Here is a 22,476-nt window from a genome sequence, read left to right as displayed (position 1 = left end):
CCAGTAGCCAGTGCAGCCTACGCAGGAGAGGTGTTATATGGGAGCCACGTGTCGCTCCCTCTATCACCCGTGCGGCTGCATTCTGAACCAGTTGGAGCCTCCGGGTGCTCTTCAAGGGGAGCCCCATGTAGAGAGCGTTGCAGTAGTCCAGGCGGGAAGTGATGAGAGCGTGAGTGACTGTGCACAGGGAATCCCGGTCTAAGTAGGGACGCAACTGGCGCATCAGGCGAACCTGATAAAAAGCTCCTCTGGCAACGGCCATCGTATGCTCTTCAAACAATAGCCATGCATCCAGAAGAACGTCCAGATTGTGGACCCTCTCTGTGGGGGCCGATGACTCGCCCCCCACAGTCAGCGATGGAGTCAGCTGATTATACCCGGATGCCGGCATCCACAGCCACTCGGTCTTGGACGGGTTGAGTCGGAGCCTGTTTTTCCCCATCTAGACCCACACGGCCTCCAGACACCGGGACATCACTTCAACGGCTTCGTTGGGGTGGTTAGGGGTGGAAATGTACAGCTGCGTATCATCAGTGTACAGATGACATTGCACCCCAAAACCACAGATGATCTCACCCAGCGGCTTCATAGAGATGTTGAACAGGAGAGGCAAGAGGACTGACACTTGTGGCACCCCACATAAGAGGCGCCTCGCGGTCGATCGCTGCCCCCCTGCCAACACCGTCTGTGACCGGTCGAAAAGGAAGGAGGAGAACCACCGAAAAACGGTGCCCCCCACTCCTAACCCCTTCAACCATCGCAGCAAAATACCATGGTCGATGGTATCAAAAGCCGCTAAGAGATCTAATAGGACCAGGGCAGAGGAACAACCCCTGTCCCGGGCCCTCCAAAGATCATCCACCAACGCGACCAACGCCGTCTCTGTGCTGTACCCAGGCCAGAAACCGGACTGGAATGGGTCCAGATAGACAGTTTCATCCAGGTACTGAGGGAGCTGATGTGCTACCACACTCTCGACAATCTTTGCCACAGAACGAAGGTTGGAGACTGGACGGTAATTTGCAAAAACAGCTGGATCCAGGGAGGGCTTCTTGAGGAGGGGTCTCACCACCGTCTCTTTCAAGGCAGTGGGGAAGACACCCTCCCTCAAAGAAGTGTTAACAATTCCCTGAAGCCAGCCTCGTGTAACCTCCTGTGTGGCCAGTACCAACCAGGAGGGACATGGGTCCAAAAAAAATGTGGTTGCATTCAGCCTCCTCAGTATCCTGTCCATGTCCTCGGGAGCCACAGTGTCAAACTCCTCCCAGGTGACAACCTCAAGATCCACCTCCGTCATCCCGTCCGAATCTACCCAATCTGTGTCCAGCCCATCCCGGATCTGAGCGATTTTATTGTGCAGATATTGTCCAAAATCCTCAGCACGACCTTTTAAGGGGTCCTCCCTAGCTCCCTGGGTAAGAAGGGAGCGGGTCACCCTAAACAAGGCTGCTGGGCGGTTATCTGCCAATGCAATAAGAGTGGAAAAATACTCCCGTTTCGCCACTCTTATCGCCACTAGGTAGGTCTGAATATGAGACCTTACTAGTGTTCGATCAGATTCAGAACGGCTGGCCCTCCAACCACTCTCTAGGCGTCTTTTCCGGCGCTTCATCTCTCTCAGCTCCTCAGAATACCAAGGGGCCGGTTGAGATCGGCGCTGGGTCAGAGGCCGCAAAGGCACGATGTGGTCCAAGGCTCTTTCCCAGGCGGCGACGAGTTCTTCAGCCGGGTCGTGAGCTAGGTCCTCAGTGAATGGCCCAAGCTCCGTCAGAAACCTCTCCGGGTCCATTAGGCACCTGGGACGGAACCAACGCCTCGGTTCCATCTCCCTGCGGTGTGGGTTGGTGGTTCGAAAGTCCAGCCGAAGGAGCGAATGATCAGACCATGACAAGGGTTGAGTGACTAAATCCCTTACTTCTAGATTATGTTTATTATTATGTAGATTATGATTATGATTATGATTATGATTATTATATCATTATTATGATTATGTTTATGTATACTATTATGACAAAATTAAATAAATAAATAAAAAAAAGATCATTCAGCCACTGTCTGGAGACAAAGATTAAGTCCAGAGTGTTTCCCCCAATGTGAGTGGGACCATCAACTAATTGGGTCAGGTCCAAGGCCGTCATGGAAGCCATGAACTCCCGAGCTGCAGCAGATGCTTCACCGAGCAATGGCAGGTTGAAATCCCCCATAACCATAAGTCTGGGGTATCAACTGCCAGGTCGGCTATCACCTCCAGCAGTTCGGGCAGGGCTGCTGTCACGCCGCAGGGAGCCAGGTACATAATCAGCAGACCCACCTGTATCCCCTGACCCCACTTCACAAAGAGGGACTCACATCCGGCTATCTGAGATACAGTGACCTCCCTTGGTCACAGAACCTCGTTAATAATAACCGCCACCCCTCCACCCCTACCCTGGGCCCTCAGCTGATGAAATGCACGGAAACCTGGTGGGCACATTTCAACTAGGGGCACCCCCCCGCTTCCGTGCCCAACCAGGTCTCCGAGATGCCCAGCAAGTCCGTACCTCCCTCTTGTATAAGATCGTAAATAAGGGGGACTTTATTTACAATGGACCTGGCATTACACAACATCAGCCAAAGGTCCAGGCTCTGAGGATCCCAACCACCCGGGGAACGGGAAAAGTCCGAGGGACCGGAGTGCGAGAATGTTCGCAAATAACACTCACGCACTCCCCGAACATGATATGGTCCCCCGCTTCCACCATATTTGCCCCTCCCAATTACCATGCTGATGGAATGGCCCTCGTGGAATCGAGCACCCGCCTCCACCTTCGCCTCCGAACCTATAATGTCGACGACGCGAGCCCTCGCAAAATCTGGCCACATCCCAACCCCAATCCCTATCCCTGGTGGGTTTCCCCCAAAACCCAACCTCCCCCTCCCTCCCCTCCCATTAAAACGCAATTTTAAAAAGCCCCTAAGTTCTTTCTTTGCTGCATGCCACCTCTCGGGATTCCAAAATCCATCATCGAGGCAGGCCCTCGATAACGTGGAGGGCCAAATCTGCGAGAGGGGGGAGTCTCGCAGACCAAGAAGATCCGCCACCGAGTACATATGCATTTCGGAGAGTGTTGAATAGTCCCGTCTCAACTGGTCAAGATGGTAATCGCCAGATCTCCGGCTAGGAAACAATGATGGAATTCAGTCTCGGGTGGGAAGAGATGTTTACAGTAGCCACCACCTAGTCCAGCCATTCACCACAGCCACAACTATCACCAACACCACCACTGTTGCCTCGGTAAATCGCAGTCGCAAACACGCCGCCGATGGAAAAACCTGAGGCTCTGTGGGGGTCCATGGGTGGTCCGTGGGAGGGGGGGAGCCCGTAAAATCCATGGGCTCCACAAGGATGATCCCGTCGCCACCATCGCCGTCGTCAACTGAGGACCAGCAGCAGCGGGGAAGCAACGCCGCCACCATTGGGGGCAACAACCCCCCCGCCGCCACCGCCACCGCCACCGCCAGTACCACTCCCCGCCGCCGATGCCGCCATCGATGTCGATGTCATTTGCCTGGCCCGGCCCAGCCGACCATCCAACTATCCGGAAGGAGTACCTCGCCACCGCCACCGGCTCCGCCATCGGCGAAGACCACGAAGGCACGCAGAGTGCCGCAGCACCACCACAGCCAAACATAGTGTCGCCGCCATCGGGGACGCCGCCCCGCCGCTGCCACCATACTCGCCCCCTATCGATGCCGCCGCAGCCGCCGTTGGCGCCATTTGCCTGGACGCCCGACCAGGCTGACCAGGCCGATGACTAGGCCGCTGGAAACTACCCCTCCTTGCTGACCTCGTCCAGGGCCATCCGAAGCTGGCCACACTCCCCTCGGCTGCAAAATCTTTCCCCCAGCCAGGTCGGGGACCCAAGATGTCAAACAGGTCCCCCCTGGCCCGGACCAGCTGGGAAGGGTCGCCGCTCCATTCCCCATCAGCAAAAACGCGGCACCATCTTGGGCATGCGCAGTAGATTAAAGACAATATGAGGATAGTTTTAAATACATTAGAATACTATGAGGCCCACCCGGAAAAACAGATGGCCTTGATCTTTCTTGATGCACAGAAAGCATTTGACAATGTGAATTGGCATTTTATGCTCTTGCAATTGGAGCAAATGGGCTTTGGTGGAAAGTTTATCAAGGCTAAAGAAGCCATATACCAGAAACAATCAGTTAAAATAATGATTAATGGGGAACTGACAGATTCAATTCAAATTTAAAAAGGCACAAGACAAGGCTTTCCGCTGTCACCTTTACTGTTTATTTTAACACTGGAAGTTTAATATAAGAGAGGATGAAGAAATAAAGGGCATGAAAATTCAAAAAGGGGCCTCTGTGGCTCAGACTGCTAATGCAGTCTGTTATTAACAGCAGCTGCTTACAATTACTGCAGGTTCTAATCCCACCAGGCCCAAGGTTGACTCAGCCTTCCATCCTTTATAAGGTAGGTAAAATGAGGACCCAGATTGTTGGGGGCAATAAGTTGACTTTGTATATAAATATACAAATAGGATGAAGACTATTGCTAACATAGTGTAAGCCGCCCTGAGTCTTCGGAGAAGGGCGGGATATAAATGCAAATAAATAAATAAAAAAGAAGAATACAAATTACAAGCTTTCGTGGATGATTTAGTCTTTATTATGGATTAAAATCCATAATAGATCCATTAGAATCTATAACTAGATTGATAGATAAGATAGGAGAATATGGTAAAGTGGCCGGACTGAAAATAAATAAAGAAAAAAAAAGCCTTTAACAAAAAAATATGTTAATAAAACAAAAAACTGAGTTGGCAGAACACTCGGAGATGCAGATTGCAAACAAGGTTAAATACCTTGGAATATATTTGACAGCAAGATGCACTACACTTAAAGAGAATAACTATAATAAATTAAAACAACAAATTATATCTAATTTGGCAAGATGGGAGAATTTGCAATTATCATTGACTGGAAGAATTTCAACAATTAAGATGAATATATTGCCTAGAATTTTATATTTGTTTCAGACTATTCCAATTAAGTTGGGTAAAAGGTTATTTTGAAGAACTGAACAAGATAATAATGAAATATATCTGGCAGGGCAGGAAAGCAAGGATAAAATTAAAATTGTTGCAAGATGTAAGGTTAAGAGGTGGTTTTGGTCTGTCAAACTGGGAGTTATACTATCAAGCTGCAAGTTTAATATGGATAAAAGAATGGATAAATTTAGGAAATTCTAGAATTCTTACATTGGAAGGTCATGATTTATTACTGGGTTGGCATGCATTTTTATGGTATGGAGAAGCTAAATTACAAGGGTATTTCAGAAGACATTTTATAAAAGAGGCTTTATTATTAAACTGGGAAAGAATCAAGAAAGACCATTATTTAAAAAATCCACTTTGGGTATCAACGATTGAGCATTTTCATGTTCATTAATATTTAGAAAGGAACAAATTGTTGGCTATAATGAACTACTGAATGAAAAGGGTGAATTAAAAACAATTCAGGAGCTAGAAACATAAGGTATAAAATTGAATTGGTTTACATATTTGCAAATACGCTCTAGATATAATAAAGATACAAAAATAGAAGGTTTCTATAATAATTTGACCAACCTAGATAAAATTCTAACAGGTATGGATAATAATCTAATTAGAAAGCTATATAGCTATCTATTAGAGATAAAATTAGAAGAACAAGTAAAAGAGACTATGATAGCTTGGGGAAAAAACTTTGGGCATGGTATTGATTTAGAAATATGGCAGAAACTGTGGAGACAAAATTATAAGATGACAATGTCTACTGCATATAAAGAAAATTTGTATAAGATGTTTTACAGGTGGCACTTACCCCCGACAAGGATAGCTAGAATGTTCAAGAATAAATCTGAAAAATGTTGGAAATGTCAACAGATACATGGATCCTATTACCATATGTGGTGGACTTGTGTAGAAGCTAAAAGATACTGGACTAAAATACATACATGGTTGGAGAAAATGATAAAGAAACATATAGACTTTAAACCAGAAGTTTTTCTACTGGGAATTATACCTGAAACCTATACTAGAGAATTGAGATATTTGATTGTGAATGTAATAACAGCAGCTAGAATTGTATTTGCAAGGAATTGGAAAAATGAGAAACTGCCATTGCAAGATGAAATTATTAAGAAAATAATGGACTGTGCAGAAATGAGTAAATTGATGTTTGAAATTAGAGAACAGGAAGATAAGCAATTTTATAAAGTATGGGACTTATTTTACCAATGGTTAGAAAGGAAATTATGATAAAGAAGATTTTAGTTTTTAATAAGTTAAAAACTATTGATGATAATAACTTGGATATAAATGAATGATAAAATTGTTTTAAAATGATGGATATAATAGGGTGATAAAATACTGGTTGCAGAACGATTATTCAGAAATTAATTGATTAAAATATTTGATTACAGTTAGATGATAAAATGGATGATTAAATAAGTTAATGATAGATAATTGTTGTTTTGCACCAAAAATGTAATTCACACACCGACACATTGTATTGAAATTCAAATGGAAGATGTTTTTATGTTTGTATGTTGTTTTTTTAAAGATTTTGATTCTCAAGTCCCTTTATGTGTTGCCTCCCCTGTCCCTGACTCATAAAAAACCAGTTGCAACTAGCCCACCTTCTACTGCGGATCTGTACACTGCACGAAGCAGAAAGAGGCAGAGAAAATATCTACAGACCCCTCACATCCTGGACATAAACTGCTTCACAATTTCTCTTCTTAGAACACTGCTATAGGGCATTGCATGCCAAAACAACAAGACACAAAAATAGTTTTTTCCATTGCCATCACTCTGCTGAACATATACCGTATTTTTTCGTCTATAAGACGCATCTAGCTTTTGGGGAGGAAAACATGGAAAAAAATCTGCCTCTGCTTCCCAGCATCCATCGGGTATTCATCTGGTCCGTTCACCGCAGCCCTTCACCACGGTCCATTTACTGCCACTGCCTGTTTGCCCATTCACTGGGGCCTGTTTGGCTGCACCCATTCTCCGCTGCCCATTCGCCATGGTCTGTTCACCGCCACCGTTACAACCCATTCACAACCGTGGCTCATTCTAGAACACCTGTTTAGCACTGCACCAACTCCCTCCCCCCACAATACTTGTTGTATAAGATGCACAGACTTTTCCATCCACTTTTTTTGGGGGGACGTGTATTTTATACTCTGAAAAATAAGGTAATTCCCATAACACTGTCTTAGGCCTAAAGATATTTATCCATGTAGTAAGCTCTATATTATTCTTTTCATCTTCCTCATCTTCTCATTTCTCTTTTTCACTCATCTTCTCATCTTTCCTACTACCTTTTCCTCTTGGTATCTTATGATGATGATTGTTTTTGTATCTTATGATTAATGGCAACTATGCTTTATGATCTATCACCTATCACTTTTGTTGTTTGTATGTACACTGAGAGCTTATGTTATCAGAGACAAATTCCTTGTGTGTCCAATCTCACTTGGCCAATAAAAAAATTCTATTCTGTTCTGTTCTATTGTGTTCTATTTTATTTTTAGCCTCTGCCTTCCACTGTCCACATATGGAGCATGGATATGTGACCAAAGTTTTTCCTGTCAGTTCACTTCCTCAATCCCATTGTTTTCAGTGAAATACAATTTTACCATATCATAATCAGTACAACTGAAAAATGTTCATTAGACTGATTTGAATTCATATTATATGCATTGATTAGATATTAGATTCATTTATGAAAAGTTGTTGGGATTACTGCAGAATGTCACCTGTTACGATTCAATAATCCCCATTCCTTATGTTACTGAAGAAAGCAAAGTTATATAAAATAATATGATGCTGCAAATCTCTTTTATGACTTAATATGAAGAGAAATCATATTGTATCATCTTTTTGCAAAAGATAAAACACAATGTGAGTCAAGGTTACTATCTACTTGGTTCTAAATATAAACTGCATAAAATATTTAGTCTAGTTATATTATCACTAGCAATAAAAGCATCTTTTAAACTCTGGAAGTCCAATTAAAAAGTATTTAAAGGTGTAGGAGGCATTAAAATTTTAACTGCTACACAGCAGCAATTCCAACAAAATAAATTATTTTGGTATACACTTCACTGAAGATTCCTCTATTTGTTAAAAATATGCTTTCAAGTAGTTTAATTGTTTCTGAATAAAAAACAGCCAAAAATGAACAATCCAGGGAGATGTACAACATGTGCAAGAGATACATAGTCTGAAACAATTATAAAAGAGTAGATGCTAATTAGGAAAGAGCAAAGGGAATTAAAACAGTAAGAAATGAATTAAAAAAGAGGGGGAAGCAAATTGGGTCAAAGAAAAAAAACATTATCAAGATTGCTAGACAATCATGCTGTAGTGGTAGAAACTACAAAATATTTTGCAATTCTTTTTTGATATATCTGCCAGTCTGCCATCTAAAAAGAGGAAGCTTATCTCTTCATCTAGTCTATCATGACTGTACATCAGAAGCCTAATTATTAAGTTAGTATGATAGTCATTCATAGGTTCTTGTTGCCTTTGTTAAAATGACAAAACTAGCATTACAGCATCTCACTACTAGCTCCACCCTCCACGTTAATCACTCTGCCTTATCCTGTTACTGCAATAGGGCACATAATACAACAAAGCATTGCCCAAGAACTGTTGCATAAAAAACTGTTTCTGTTTTCTCTAAGGAGTTTGGCCAAAGTCATATCTGAACTGGAGTCACTGGAAATCTTGCTACTGAAACTGAGAAATGCAAAACATTAAATCAAGCAAGGATGAAGATTCACTAATGGAATTGGCAAAGTATATTTCCTAAGTATTCTCCTGAAGAATTAGCTCCCAAACAGACACATAGTATACCACAAAATGTTGAACATATTGTTTTAAATCTAACCAATCTCTTTCTTAACTAAGCAAGATTGGATAATAAGATCAAAAGTCACAATATTTTATATCTGTCAAGATCACTTAATTCTAAAAGAACATGCAGTTGTGTGTAAGATGAGATAATTTGCTATCAGAACATTATTAGATAACTATATCTGGATGCACCATTTTATCTGCAGAGTCACATACTGTACCCTAGGAATATTAATGAAGATTCTAATTTTATCATGTGGTTGGAGGCCCATTGGAATACTTGGAGCAAGCTCTTTAAAACTGTAATCTGAACTGCTTCAAAGGTTTGTGTAACCAAACCATAACCATGGTTGTACATTTTCTTATGAATGCTATGAGAGAGCAATTTTCTTTATAATGGGAAAATGAAGAATAGCTTTGAACCCTGAAGGACTGAGCAGTGATGGTCCTATGCTGTTCATTCTAAGGGACTGAATTTGTAAAAGATAATTACTTAATTTGAAGAAGGTACTATTGTTGTAATTGATTATTCATTCTTTCTTCTTAATCATTAGATAAAAATTGTGACTAGATCTTGGATTAAATGTCAACTGTTCAATGAAGGTATCAACTGTGGGCATTTTTAATACAGAAAGGAGTAGAATGAGAAGCTATGATTGAGGTGTACATAACAATGCATGGTTTTATAAAGTGGACAAGGAAAAACTGTTTTCTCCTTTCCAGAATAATAGAGCCAATGGTCACCCAATGAAACTGACTTTGGAAATTTTTATCCAAAGTAGTGCTAGCTTCTAGCTTGATTGGTTTTAAGGAAAGGTTGGACGTACATGGATGTCATGGGAGAATGGCTATAACCTTGATGGCAGTGTAACTAACTATGAAGACCTTCTGCTGGGAGACAAGTGGACTAGTTGGTAGTCGCTGTGAGAATAGATTGTTGGACTAGATAGACCAGGGGTCCAGTCCAGCAAAGCACTGCTTACAGTATATTCTCTCAAAATTATGCTGGAGCTTAGCGTTAAATATTTTCAGTGCAAAAAACCACAGGAAGTTCCTGCATCTCTTACTCCTATGTGTGTATATACTGTATTTATTCATTGGATCAAGAAATACAGTTATACCACTTTTCAGAAGTCGGCAATATAGTACTTATGAATGTTATGGCATCTATCTGATGCTCCCTCAAATAATAATAAAAATTACCAGTTTTCTAAATCTGATAAGCCATGTATAATAATCTTATATAGGAAGACTCTGGGAGACTTGAGCAAAATCTTGAGAGATCTTGCTGAAATGAACTTTGGGCATTGGAGATGATGGTGGTGATGATCCTGATGATGACAGGGATGATTTGCTTGTGCCATCGCATAACATTTCACAGTGATACTCAGGACTACAACAACTGCTGATCAGTATCTACATTCCTTAATTTACCAATAAAAGCCAAGTTATCATTGACTCTAGAGTTTTCTAACCTTGGTTTTCTTGATTAGAGATACTAATAACAACCATTGGTATTACTTTTTTTTCCTATTTTTTCCTCTGAACATTTTTATAAGCTCATCAAGTAATTCCCTCTAGCTGATGACACAAATGCAGGTCAGGATACTTCATAACAGAACAACAGAGTTAGAAGAGACCTTGGAGGTCTTCTAGTCCAACCACCTTCTGAAGCAGAAAATCCTATACCATTTCATACAAATTGTTCTCCAATCTCTTCTTAAAAACTCCAGTGTTGGAGCACCTACAACTTTTGGAGGGGAGTTGTTCAACCCATTATTTTAATTGAAAGGAAATTTCTCCTAAGTTCTAGGTTGGCTCTCTCCTTGATTAGTTTCAATCCATTGCTTCTTGTCCTGCCTTTTGGTGCTTTGGAGAGTAAGTTGATCTCTTCTTCTTTAAGACAGCCCCTTGGATATTGGAACACTGCTATCATGTCACCCCAACCCTTCTTTTAATTAAATTGGACATACCCAATTCCTTCAACAGTCCTTCATATGTACTACCCTCCAGTTCCCTAGTCATCTTCGTTGCTCTTTTCTGCACTCTTTCTGGAGTCTCAACATCTTTTTCCCAGGTGCTATATATATCAGCCTCCCCCAACTTTTTGGCACCAGGGACTGGTTCCATGGAGAGAGGTTTTTTCATGGACATGAGGGGGCATGGTTTTGTGTGCTACTTGCATCATACAGATAGGGCTTCACTTGTTTGCCCTACCCAGTTTCTGGCATGCCTGGGACCAGTGCGAGTCCATGGACCAGAAGTTGGGGACTCCTGCTATATATAGTCTTTATACCCAACTAGCAGTGAGAGGTTAAAAAAATTCAAAAAGCCATATTTAGTTTACTTTTTTTGGACTAAAGAGAGTAAGCAATCTTACAAATGTTACATTATTTTGTGCATGGTACAAAATTGGGATTTTTTGCAATTTTAAGAGTGTGTGTGTGTGTATATATATATGTATATATATGTGTGTGTATATATATATATATATATGTAGGTCTTTGGTTATTCGGGTTTTCTCCCACGTAAAATTGGAAGTGTCTTGGCGATGTTTCGACTAAGTCTCATTCGTCATCTTCAGGCTTCAGCTTCGTGCTTCTGGGAGCAATGTGTGATTGCAGCTGTTTCTTCCTTTTTAACTGTTAGTGGGGGTTTGAACTGATTGGGTGGGAGCTTGGCTGTGCTCTGATTGGATGGGGCTTTTTTTGTGCTCTGATTGGATGGGGATGTGTCCTGTTTGGGTGGGGGCTTGGTTGTGCTCAGATTAGTCTGAGTTGCAGGGGGATTTGAGCTGGTGAGCTGCATTGCTGTTGTTTGGATTCGTGGTCGTGCTACATCTTCATAGTGGGTGTCAAAGAAGCCTTGACAGCTATCCAAAACAAATATAACCCCCCCCAAGCACATCCTAGATCTGACCAACCACTGCCTATCCAACACATACTTCATCTACAACGGACAAAAATACAAACAAATAGAAGGAGCACCCATGGGATCACCCCTCTCACCTGTCATTGCCAACCTCTACATGGAACACTTTGAAACCCAAGCTCTAGAAAAATCTGATCAGAAACCCAAACTCTGCCTCAGATACGTAGACGACACCATCATAATCTGGCCACACGGGAAAGAAAAACTTGACAACTTCCTCACACACCTCAATAGCCTACACCCCAAAATACAGTTCACCATGGAAACAGAAGTTAACAACCAACTTCCCTTCCTAGATGTCTTAGTCTACAGGAAACCCAATGGCTCCCTAGGACACACCATCTACCAGAAGTAAACACACACAAACCGCTATCTGCACTCACTCTCACACCACCACCCAGCACAGATCAACTCCGTAGCCAAGACACTCATCTCCAGAACAAAACGCTTAGCTGACGAACAACACCTAAAAACCGAACTACACACTCTCATTAACATACTAACATCCAATGGATTCCAGAGAAATAAGATTACCAAACTAATCCAAAAAGAACCCCCCACTAAAATCCAAGACAGAGAACAAGAAAACGGCACAGCCCTCCTCCCATATATAAAAGGCACCACAGACAGAATCAGCAAGATCTTCCACAAACACAACATCAAGACAGCATTCTGCACAAACCAAAAAATATCCACCATCCTAAGAAACCCCAAAGACAAAATTGAGTTAGAAAATCAAGGAGTATATGAAATCCCATGCACCGCCTGCCCCACCACATACATTGGACAAACCAACAGAAGAATAAGTGCACGCATTGAAGAACACAAGAACTCAGTCAAAAAAGAGGAACCAACTTCTTCCCTGTTCCAACACCTTAAAGCCACAGGACACGATATTGACTTTAAAAAGACCAGAACTATCGCCAAAACTGAACACTTTAACAACAGAATAATCAGAGAAGCCATCGAGATAGAAAAACGCCCACACAGCATGAACAAATGAGATGATACCTCCCGCCTACCAGCCATTTGGAAACCCGCCCTTATTGACAAATGAGTCCCTAACATGAGGAATGACACCAGACCCACACTCACGAGGGCCACACAGGATGTCACCACCACACATCCACCCAGAAAGCAGACCCAAACCCACACTGATCATGAAGCACGACCAAGGACCAGAAGCCAGACCGCAGCTGCAACATTAGCCATTTCAAACCCCTCCAATCCATACATGCAGCAGATTGATACCCACTATGAAGATGTAGCATGACCACGACCACGAAGCCAAACAACAGCAATGCAGCTCACCAGCTCAAATCCCCCTGCAATTCAGACTAATCTGAGCACAACCAAGCCCCCACCCAAACAGGACACACACCCCAGCCAATCAGAGCACAAAAAACCCTCATCCAATCAGAGCACAGCCAAGCTCCCACCCAATCAGTTCAAACCCCCACTAGCAGTTAAAAAGGAAGAAACAGCTGCAATCACACATTGCTCCCAGAAGCACGAAGCTGAAGCCTGAAGATGATGAATGAGACTTTGTCGAAACGTCGCCAAGACACTTCCAATTTTACGCGGGAGAAAACCCGAATAACCAAAGATCTATATATATATATATATATATATATATATATATATATATATATGTATGTATGTATGTATGTATGTATGTATGTATGTACATACATACATACATACATACATACACACACACATACACACACACATCCACAAATATATACACATATACACACACACACACACACACACACACACACACACACACACATATATATATATATATATATATATATATATATATATATATATATATATATATATATATATATAGGTCTTTAGTTATTTGGGGTTTTCTCACATAAAATTAGAAGTGTCTTGGCGACGTTTGACAAAGTCTCATTCGTCATCTTCAGGCTTCAGCTTTAGAAGCACAAAGCTGAAGCCTGAAGATGATGAATGAGACTTTGTCGAAACGTCGCCAAGGTACTTCTAATTTTACACGGGGGAAAACCCGAATAAACAAAGATCTATATATATATATATATATATATATATATATATATATATATATATATATATATATATATGTATGTATGTACATACATACATACACACACACACACACACACACACACACACACACACACACACACACACACACACACACACATATATATATATATATATATATATATATATATATATATATATATATATATATATATATATATATATATATACATATATATATACAAAGTCTCATTCGTCATCTTCAGGCTTCAGCTTCATGCTTCTAGGAACACGAAGCTGAAGCCTGAAGATGACGAATGAGACTTTGTCGAAACGTCGCCAAGACACTTCTAATTTTACGTGGGAGAAAACACGAATAACCAAAGACCTATATATATATATATATATATATATATATATATATATATATATATATATATATATATATATATATATATATATATATATATATATATCATTAACAAAAAACAATAGTTTGGCAGTTCTTTGTTGTACTACAAATGGAGAGATATCAAAGTCTAATCCTATCTTAAATAAAGAAGCTGGCTAGACAAACTGGAGCTGTTGACTTTCCTTCAGTCCTAGACTGGAAAGATGAGAAAAATCTACCTCACTAGACCAGCATTATAGATTACAGTCCATGGCCTTCAGCGCAAAAACCATCATACAGTACATTTCATACCATCAAATTGATTGATTTAGGCATGTATATGGGAATGTGTGTGTGTGTTTTTGTGCATTTGTGTATATGTGTGTGCGTGCGCACACATATACTATGCTCTAGAAAGCTTTTTAAAAAAACTATAAAAATTAAAATTAAATATAGCAGATGCTTTGGGGTTTTTTATATTAACTCTGTTTTTCCTAGGTATTATATTTCAGCCTTAACAAAATTTAATTTACATTTTTTAAGATTTTTACAGTAAGCAGGAAAGAGCAATGTAGAGTGACTACCAGTCTTGCTGAGCTATTTGCAAATATCCATTGCCATCCATTGCCATCTATTCATCGAGAAGGGAACTGCTTTGTATTATCAATTTTGCTTTTGTGTAATGGGTCTCATGTAAAACAAGGATTCCTGCTAACTATGAATGGTAAAAATCAGAGTGATGTATAAATACCTACTTTATAATAGATCAGGTATTTAAAATATAAAATCTTTTTCATAAATACACATACAAACAGAAACTTACAGAAACTTATACCAACAGGTATAATCCATGTTGTATTATAATACCCATGAAAGTTGAATCTGAAATATTTCACATTCCACTATTTTAAAGAAATAATTGGCTGCAATGATTAATCAAAAATAATTAAGATTTTTTTAATTTACCACATTTAAAGTATTCATTGATATATGTTTGCACAGTACAACTTCTTAAAAATAAGAAATGTATTTCTAGAAATCTAAATGCTGCATAAACATTGTACAATAACACACAAGATAACCCACTCCAAATAACAATGTATTATAAAAAGTTATCATACTATTTATTATTGTTTATTATTGCATATTTTATGCTGTCAGTTTAGCATACTATAGACTTTTTATATGTATTTACACCAAAATAATCGTTTCTGGAAAGACCACATTTAATCATTGTAATTATTCTTGATACATCAAAGTTTGGATAGCTGATGTATAATATAAGACACTAAGCATCACTCAGAAATGTAGGATTCTGCACCGTAGGATTTAACAGTGTTGTACAATTATGCTACCCAGACTACATTATGTACATTTTAAATGCTGCAAGAAAGAAAATGTACAGGCATTCAATTGTAACATAGGAATGGATCCTGTGGACAATCTTATTGCTCTCAATTGCATCAAATCCTAATTAGTGATTTTCATTTACAGTTATAGTTCACAGGTATCAAGAGGCTGCTCTGAATTAAAAGATACATGATTTTCATCAAAACCTTTTGGTATATTTTTCTTGTTTTAAATGGTATATTAAAATGGGATTGTATTTTTTACTAATCTATCAAATATTCCTATCCACCAGTGCCAGCAATAGGTCATTCTTACTCTCAGGAAAATAAACTATAACTGGTCTTCTCCTAAATTATTTAAACTTCTAAAGCATATACACAACCACCTCTTCTGTATTAATAGAAATATACTGATGTGCAGTCTGCATTATAAAAAAACCCTGTAAAATCAGAGTTTATTACTTAGAGAATTGCAAACCTGGACAAAAACCATTTCTGATTCAAAACAATGGATTTGCCCTCTCTGTGAGCAATCAGGGCTTCAAGTTTAATTAAGAGAGGATTTTTTTCCAATTAAAGCTTTGATATGCTTTAGCAGGCTCTAGTGTATTCCTATCCTTGATAATGTCCTTTGTGCTGCTGTTTTTCAAGAGAAAACAAAGCAAATATTTTAAGGTAGAGCCCTGTGGTTGGTTCTGTTTTTCCACTCACAATATTGCTTGCTTCTGTGCCTTAATTAAAAAGCATTTTCACAGAAAACCTCTGCTCCTTTCCAGCATATCCAATTGTTATACAACTTACAATGTCTTCCTGGAAAGAGGTTTGATATGCAAAATAGGCTGTGCAGGAAGGGGGATGAGAAAATAGAATATGTAATAATGAAGAATAAGCATCAATGTAAACTAACCTAATGAAGCATAATGGACCTGAACCATTACTCACCAAGCGCAATAAGAATCTTTACCAATACATAGACAGGATTTAGTGTCCTTGAAGGGTGAGCATATGCGTATATGCATGTGGATGTGTCAACTGAGCAGATTCACAGATTGTACAGTGCTATCAAAGCCTGACTTTCAGCCAAAATACAATGAACAGTTTTATTCAATTAGCTTCAATATTCATTCCTAATAACTTGTAAATCCTAGGATATGTTAAAAACAAAACAAACATAAGTACAATCATTCCACAATATAACTTAAGAGAATTTCAGATTCTGAAAAATTGGAATGAGCCCATAACTGTATCTACCACCCATAGCTACCACCTTCAGTTCCTCAGCTAAAAAGGTGGATGATTATCAGAAGCAGTTAGGAAATAAAACATTTCCTAACACTCTATTAATCACTATTTAGCTTTTACTAATCTATTTAAAGATAAGAAAAGAATATGGGGGATGGAAAAGGAATGCTAGATTTGAAACTCAGTCCCTCCCCACCACATTTGCAACCAATTCTTTTGAAAGATTTGTGCAATCAAGGGGATATTATTTAGGAGAGAAAAAATGGGGCAAAGAAACCCTGTTGCTAAGGAGATGTCTGGGATAACATTCCTACATAAATTTCAGTGTTGGGGTAGACTAGGGCAAGAAAGTGAGGGAGAGAGAGAGAAGAAAGAAAAGAAAAAACCCCCTTTCATACAAAGTTGGCTCCCCAGTAACTGTACAAGATACCTCTTTCAAATATATGTATATTCTTATGGACCCAATAGAAAGACACCTCAGACCAAATGTTTTGGGCCTAGTGACAGATATAAATAAAAGAAAATGACTCCCAATATAGTTTCCAAGCAAAATTCTTTAGAACAATGCAAAGAATTTCCATTTGTGCCAGAACAAAATGTAAGATACATATTTGGACCAATAGGAAACCCATATTTTATTGTATAATGATGTGGTTTTAAATAAAATGAGACTTAAGGATAACTCATGAGTTAGACTTACTAAATATGGGTTACAATTTAACTTCTAAATATTTTCAAAAATTATGAAAATTGTTGTATACGGTGGAAAATTAAAAACAATCCAAACTACAGTTTTGCGGACTGAGCAAACCATGTATTTGGTTGAAGGGGAGAAGAAATCAACCTTACCCTTTGAAACGGCAGAGATTTTACACTGGGACAGTCCCCCTACTTCTCCCTCCACCCATGGATGCCCTGAAGAAAATATTATACGAGAAATACTAATCAGCCAACAAAGACAGAGACAGATACACACAGAGAGAGGGGGTGAGGGAGGGAGAGAATACTGAGAAATGAGGCACAGAAGAGGTCATACATGGACAGAAAAAAACCATCAAATATGACTTTATGTTGGCTACATAAGGAAGCTGAATGCCAAAACTTTGCCTTCAGTTGGTTTAGGAATTGTTAAACAGGTGCTAGGTACAAACGCTGACCTGAATTGAAATAACAGCCAAATATTGTTTCAAAGACCTGCACACTTGATCAGACAGGATTCAAACACATTCCATAATTAAATATGCAAATGAAGTATTTCAAATGATCGCCTGATATAAAGGATTTGCAAACTTTATTTTTCCCCTCAAAATCTCTTCAACATTTTTATTTCTGAGACAAAGAGAGTATGCTATATTATTAGATTATATGATATAGTAAATCTATTTAAGCAGATGTTTTCCAAAAGTATCCGTTTTTTTAAAAATGTGGTTTTTCCCCGTTTCACTTGGAGCTATAAAGATGGGAGAACTGCTGAAAAAATAAGAAGACAGAAACCCTAAATCCAGAAGGAAGCACTAGAGGATTAGAATAGAAAATTGAGTTTAGGGAAGTTGGTTAGGAAGTAAGGTAAGATTGTTTAATAATACTTAAACAAAAATAAAGTAATTGCTTCATTAAATAAAGGGCGTATCCTATGTAGGATCTGGGATGAGAGAAGAATTTTTCGAATCCCAAGACTTCAGCCATAATGTCAAGAAAGGTGTGTTCGTGTCAAAGTCAGACCTAATTCTAAACTGGCTACCCAATGAAGAAGGTCTTGCCAAACAGGCGATGCTGCGCCGGTAATTTGCAAGGCTAGCAACCGAGTGCTGGAGCCGAATGGCGGGGTAAAGAGGAAGCTTGCAGAGGGTCATAACAGCCAGCGGAGCTATGGAAGCCCATCCGAGCAGCGGGAAGCTTGGGCGTGTGCTAAAAGGTGGGAGGAACAGCTCCTTGGGAAGAAAGAGATTGCGAGAAGAGCGCGTGGGGAGAGTCATTTCTGAGAGAAGACAAGAGTTAGAAGTAAGGATTAGAGGTAAAAGCGAAGAAGGGAGGGGAAGAAGATGCCGGGGTGGGGCCACCCCGGCAGCGGCAGCAGGAAAGGTGACCGCAGCCAGGCGTCGGAGGGGGAGCGCTGCTGAATTGGGTGGGGTCCGAAAGACTAGGGCTTGGGGTGCCGGAGGGGAAGAATGGGGAGCCACCCAAAGCAATCTGGATTTAACGGGGTCTCTCTCACCGCTGTTCAAGGTAGTTTTGCAGCGCCAGGTCTCCGGGTTGCCGAGTTTGTTGCAGGACTCCCAGAGGGACAGATAAGATTGGTGATTGGCCGTCACCCAGGCCGGGCTCAGTACGGCTCCCAGATCCAGACACAATGCCAGGAAGATGCATACCAGCCCCACCAGCTTAAGCGGGGTCAACACCGAGACGCGAACCTCCTCCACGCCACTGCCAGTTGAAGCCATGGGGAAGCGATTCGGGTAGCCTGGCGACCTGCTGGAGCCAGAGGAAAGGAGGCGGCTTCTGCTCCACCAGCCCCAGCCGATCAGGTGCGGCGATGGTGGCGGCAGAAAAGGAGGCGTCCGCTTTCTCTAGTCGCCAGTTCGTGGATCGCACCGCCCGGCTCGACCCACCACATCACTCCTCCCATCTTTTCACCCCCTCTGGGGAAGGGGCGGGACGAGTGGCACGAGGGCAGCCTCGAGAGGTAGACGTCGTTCTCAGGGTTTCCTTCAGGGGGAAAAAGGTGAGAAACTTCTAGCAGTCCCGAGCAGGATCTTCTTCGAATGGCGAAAATACGTTTTTCTTGCCAAAAGCTCCCTCTTCGGTCCCTTCCCAAGGACGTTTGGCCAATCCCCAACTTTTGACAGCAATGCATTTCTGGCTGCGCTTGAGTCCTGCGAGACTAAGAGCGCGTAGGATAGCGTCGATCACTTTCCCCCCGTGCTGCTCTTCTTAGTAGATGTAGTTTGGTGGATTTAGAAGCACTTGACATGCTTCTGGAGTTGAGTCTGGGGACTCTGTTCAACCTTCTGTGAAAGCAACTCTCATCTGGAGAGAGAAGGAAGCTAAACTGGTGCTTCTGATAAATGTCAGATTCTTGAAATTAATTTTACATAGAATAGATCTGAAAATAGAGCATGTGTTTGTCAGTATGGAGTGCATGCTTAAAATCATGATCTGACTTTTTTATTTTCCATGAAACACAAAATGATTTAAGGGGGGGTCCCCAATCCTTGGTTCCCAATCCTTGGTTCATGGCCAAGGCACCAGTGTGCAGCCTATCAGGAGCCAGGCCGGGTGAAGTCCCATCCCCGCATGCATGGGATCCAAGGCCCACATGTGAACCACGCCCCCTGGTCCACAAAAAAAATACTCTCCACAGAACTGGTCCCTGGTGCTTAAAAGGTTGGGGAATGGGCACTGATTTAAGACATTGATCCAGGGGTGAAATATATAATTTGTTACTACTGGTTCTGTGAGTGTGGCTTGATGCTGAGGGTAATGTGACTGGGTGGTCGTGACCAACTTTTTTTTTTACTTTTAAAAGCACTTTTTACAACCTCTTCGGCTGAAGAGGTTATAGAAAAAATGCTTTTAAAAGCCTCTGATGATCAGGCAACTCAACTGGGATTGCCAGAGGAGCCTTTTAAAAGTTTTTAAAGGGTTCTGATGATCCCAGCTGAGTTGCCTGATCGCCAGAACCTTTTAAAAGCATTTTTTACAGCCTCTTCAGCTGAAGGGATTATAGAAAAAAATGCTTTTAAAGGGTTCTGACAATCCCAGCTGAGTTGCCTGGTCGCCAGAACCTTTTAATGATCAATGATTGATCCCCTTGATTTCCCCACTGTTTTATATAGTGTCCACATGCATCCATTATTTAAATACAGATTCAAATGTCAAAAAGACACAAGACTGAAGATATGAGACAGAGAACCTCATAGTATCAATCCAAATGACGTTTAAACAGAGTATAAATAAAACCACCATTATATTACAGAGTTTAGCTGGCTATGTAATAAACCACCACAACCACAACCCTTACAATTTTGTGCCAAAGTATGAGGCAAAAATAGGAATTTTAGACAAAGGTCCTCATGGAACTGCACAATCACAGATTAAATCTATTTGCATCAAGAAATCATTGTAACCTGGATCCATTTTTTTTACTTTTGCATGGTGCAAAAGTCCCTGCAATCTGTGCACTTCTATCAGGTGACATTTGTGACTAAGATGATACAGTTAAGATAATAGATGCAATACTGGATGGAACTATTAAGATTGAACAATTGGAACAATTCTGCATTTGCACTGAAGGTCCCCAATTGGATACCCATTATTTCATATACTTTGTATAAACAGAAAAGTGGTATTTGCTAAGGCAGTTACTGTCTACTATTAGCTACAAATAAAATCACAGTCATTGTATCAACAATCCAGAATTTTTGGTGCATGCGTGCTAGCAGGATCGATTCTCATCTCATAATTGGCATACAGTATGAATCTTTCTTGCAATATTTTAAGGCATCGTGATCATGCATCCTGTTGTCCATTTCATGTTCTCCTAAATTTTACAGTTACTATCTGCTTGCTTGAATTTTGGACATTATAGAACTTTAATCTATTTTACTGTGTGGTTTTGTAAATCATTTTAATGGTCATTTGCATTAATGCATTATTTTAAATAATTAAATAAAATAATTAATTATTTTAATTAATTCATTATTTTAAGTAAATGATGGCCCTACGCACATGGGGGGAGGCATGCTGGATCTGATTTATATCTCTGGACAGTGGTTAAATGATCTGTTATTAGACGATTTAGTAACAGAACCAATGTCATGGTCGGATCATTTTCTCCTTCGCCTAGACTTCCGAACCGCCATTCACCACCGCAGGGAGACGGAACCTATACAGTGGTTCCGTCCCAGGCGCCTGATGGACCCTGAGAGGTTCCAGACGGAGCTTGGGCCATTCCCTGAGGATCTGGCCCACGGCACGACTGAGGAACTGGTCGTGGCCTGGGAGCGGGCCGGGGCCCTGGACCGTGTCGCGCCTTTGCGGCCTCTGACCCGGCGTAGATCTCGTCCGGCCCCTTGGTTCTCCGAGGGGCTGAGGGAGATGAAACGCCGGAGAAGACGCCTAGAGAGCACCTGGAGGTCCAGTCGCTCCGAAGCTGATCGGACACTAGTTAGGACCTATTCTAGGACCTACCTAGTGGCAATGAGGGAAGCGAGGCGCTCCTACGCCTCCACCCTCATTGCGTCGGCAGATAACCGCCCGGCCGCCCTGTTTCGGGTGACCCGCTCTCTCCTACATCAGGAGGTGCGGGATGACCCTTTGCAGGGACGAGCCGAGGAGTTTAGTGGTTATCTATACGATAAAATCGCTCAGCTGAGGGACGGTCTGGACCGAATTTGGGATGATCCAAGCGAGGGAGAGGAGGCACGTCTTGTTGAGCACATTTGGGATGAGTTTGACCCTGTGGCTCCCGAGGACGTGGACAGGTTGTTGGGGAGGCTTCACGGCACGACATGTTTACTGGACCCGTGTCCTTCCTGGCTGGTACTGGCCACTCAGGCGGTGACACGAGGCTGGCTCCAGAGGATTATCAACGCTTCTTTGTTGGATGGGG

General features: G+C 41.2%; 1 protein-coding gene across 4 annotated transcripts in view; it reads right to left on the bottom strand.

The window, feature by feature from the left end:
- Positions 1 to 19,474, bottom strand: part of TMEM47 (transmembrane protein 47) — an 80,484-nt gene extending 61,010 nt beyond the window's left edge. For all 4 annotated transcript variants that reach the window (XR_009155489.1, XR_009155490.1, XM_058186395.1 and 1 more), the window contains exon 1: positions 19,081 to 19,474. Coding sequence is in view for 2 of the 4 variants with exons in the window: in XM_058186395.1 (XP_058042378.1) it covers positions 19,081 to 19,306 (226 nt within the window). In the remaining 2 variants the exon portion in view is untranslated. The remainder of the gene's footprint in view (positions 1 to 19,080) is intronic.
- Positions 19,475 to 22,476: the final 3,002 nt, after the last annotated feature.

Source organism: Ahaetulla prasina, chromosome 5 (genome assembly GCF_028640845.1).
Source record: "Ahaetulla prasina isolate Xishuangbanna chromosome 5, ASM2864084v1, whole genome shotgun sequence".
In the NCBI taxonomy this organism is placed as follows: domain Eukaryota; kingdom Metazoa; phylum Chordata; class Lepidosauria; order Squamata; family Colubridae; genus Ahaetulla; species Ahaetulla prasina.
This window is presented reverse-complemented; position numbering and strand designations above follow the sequence as displayed.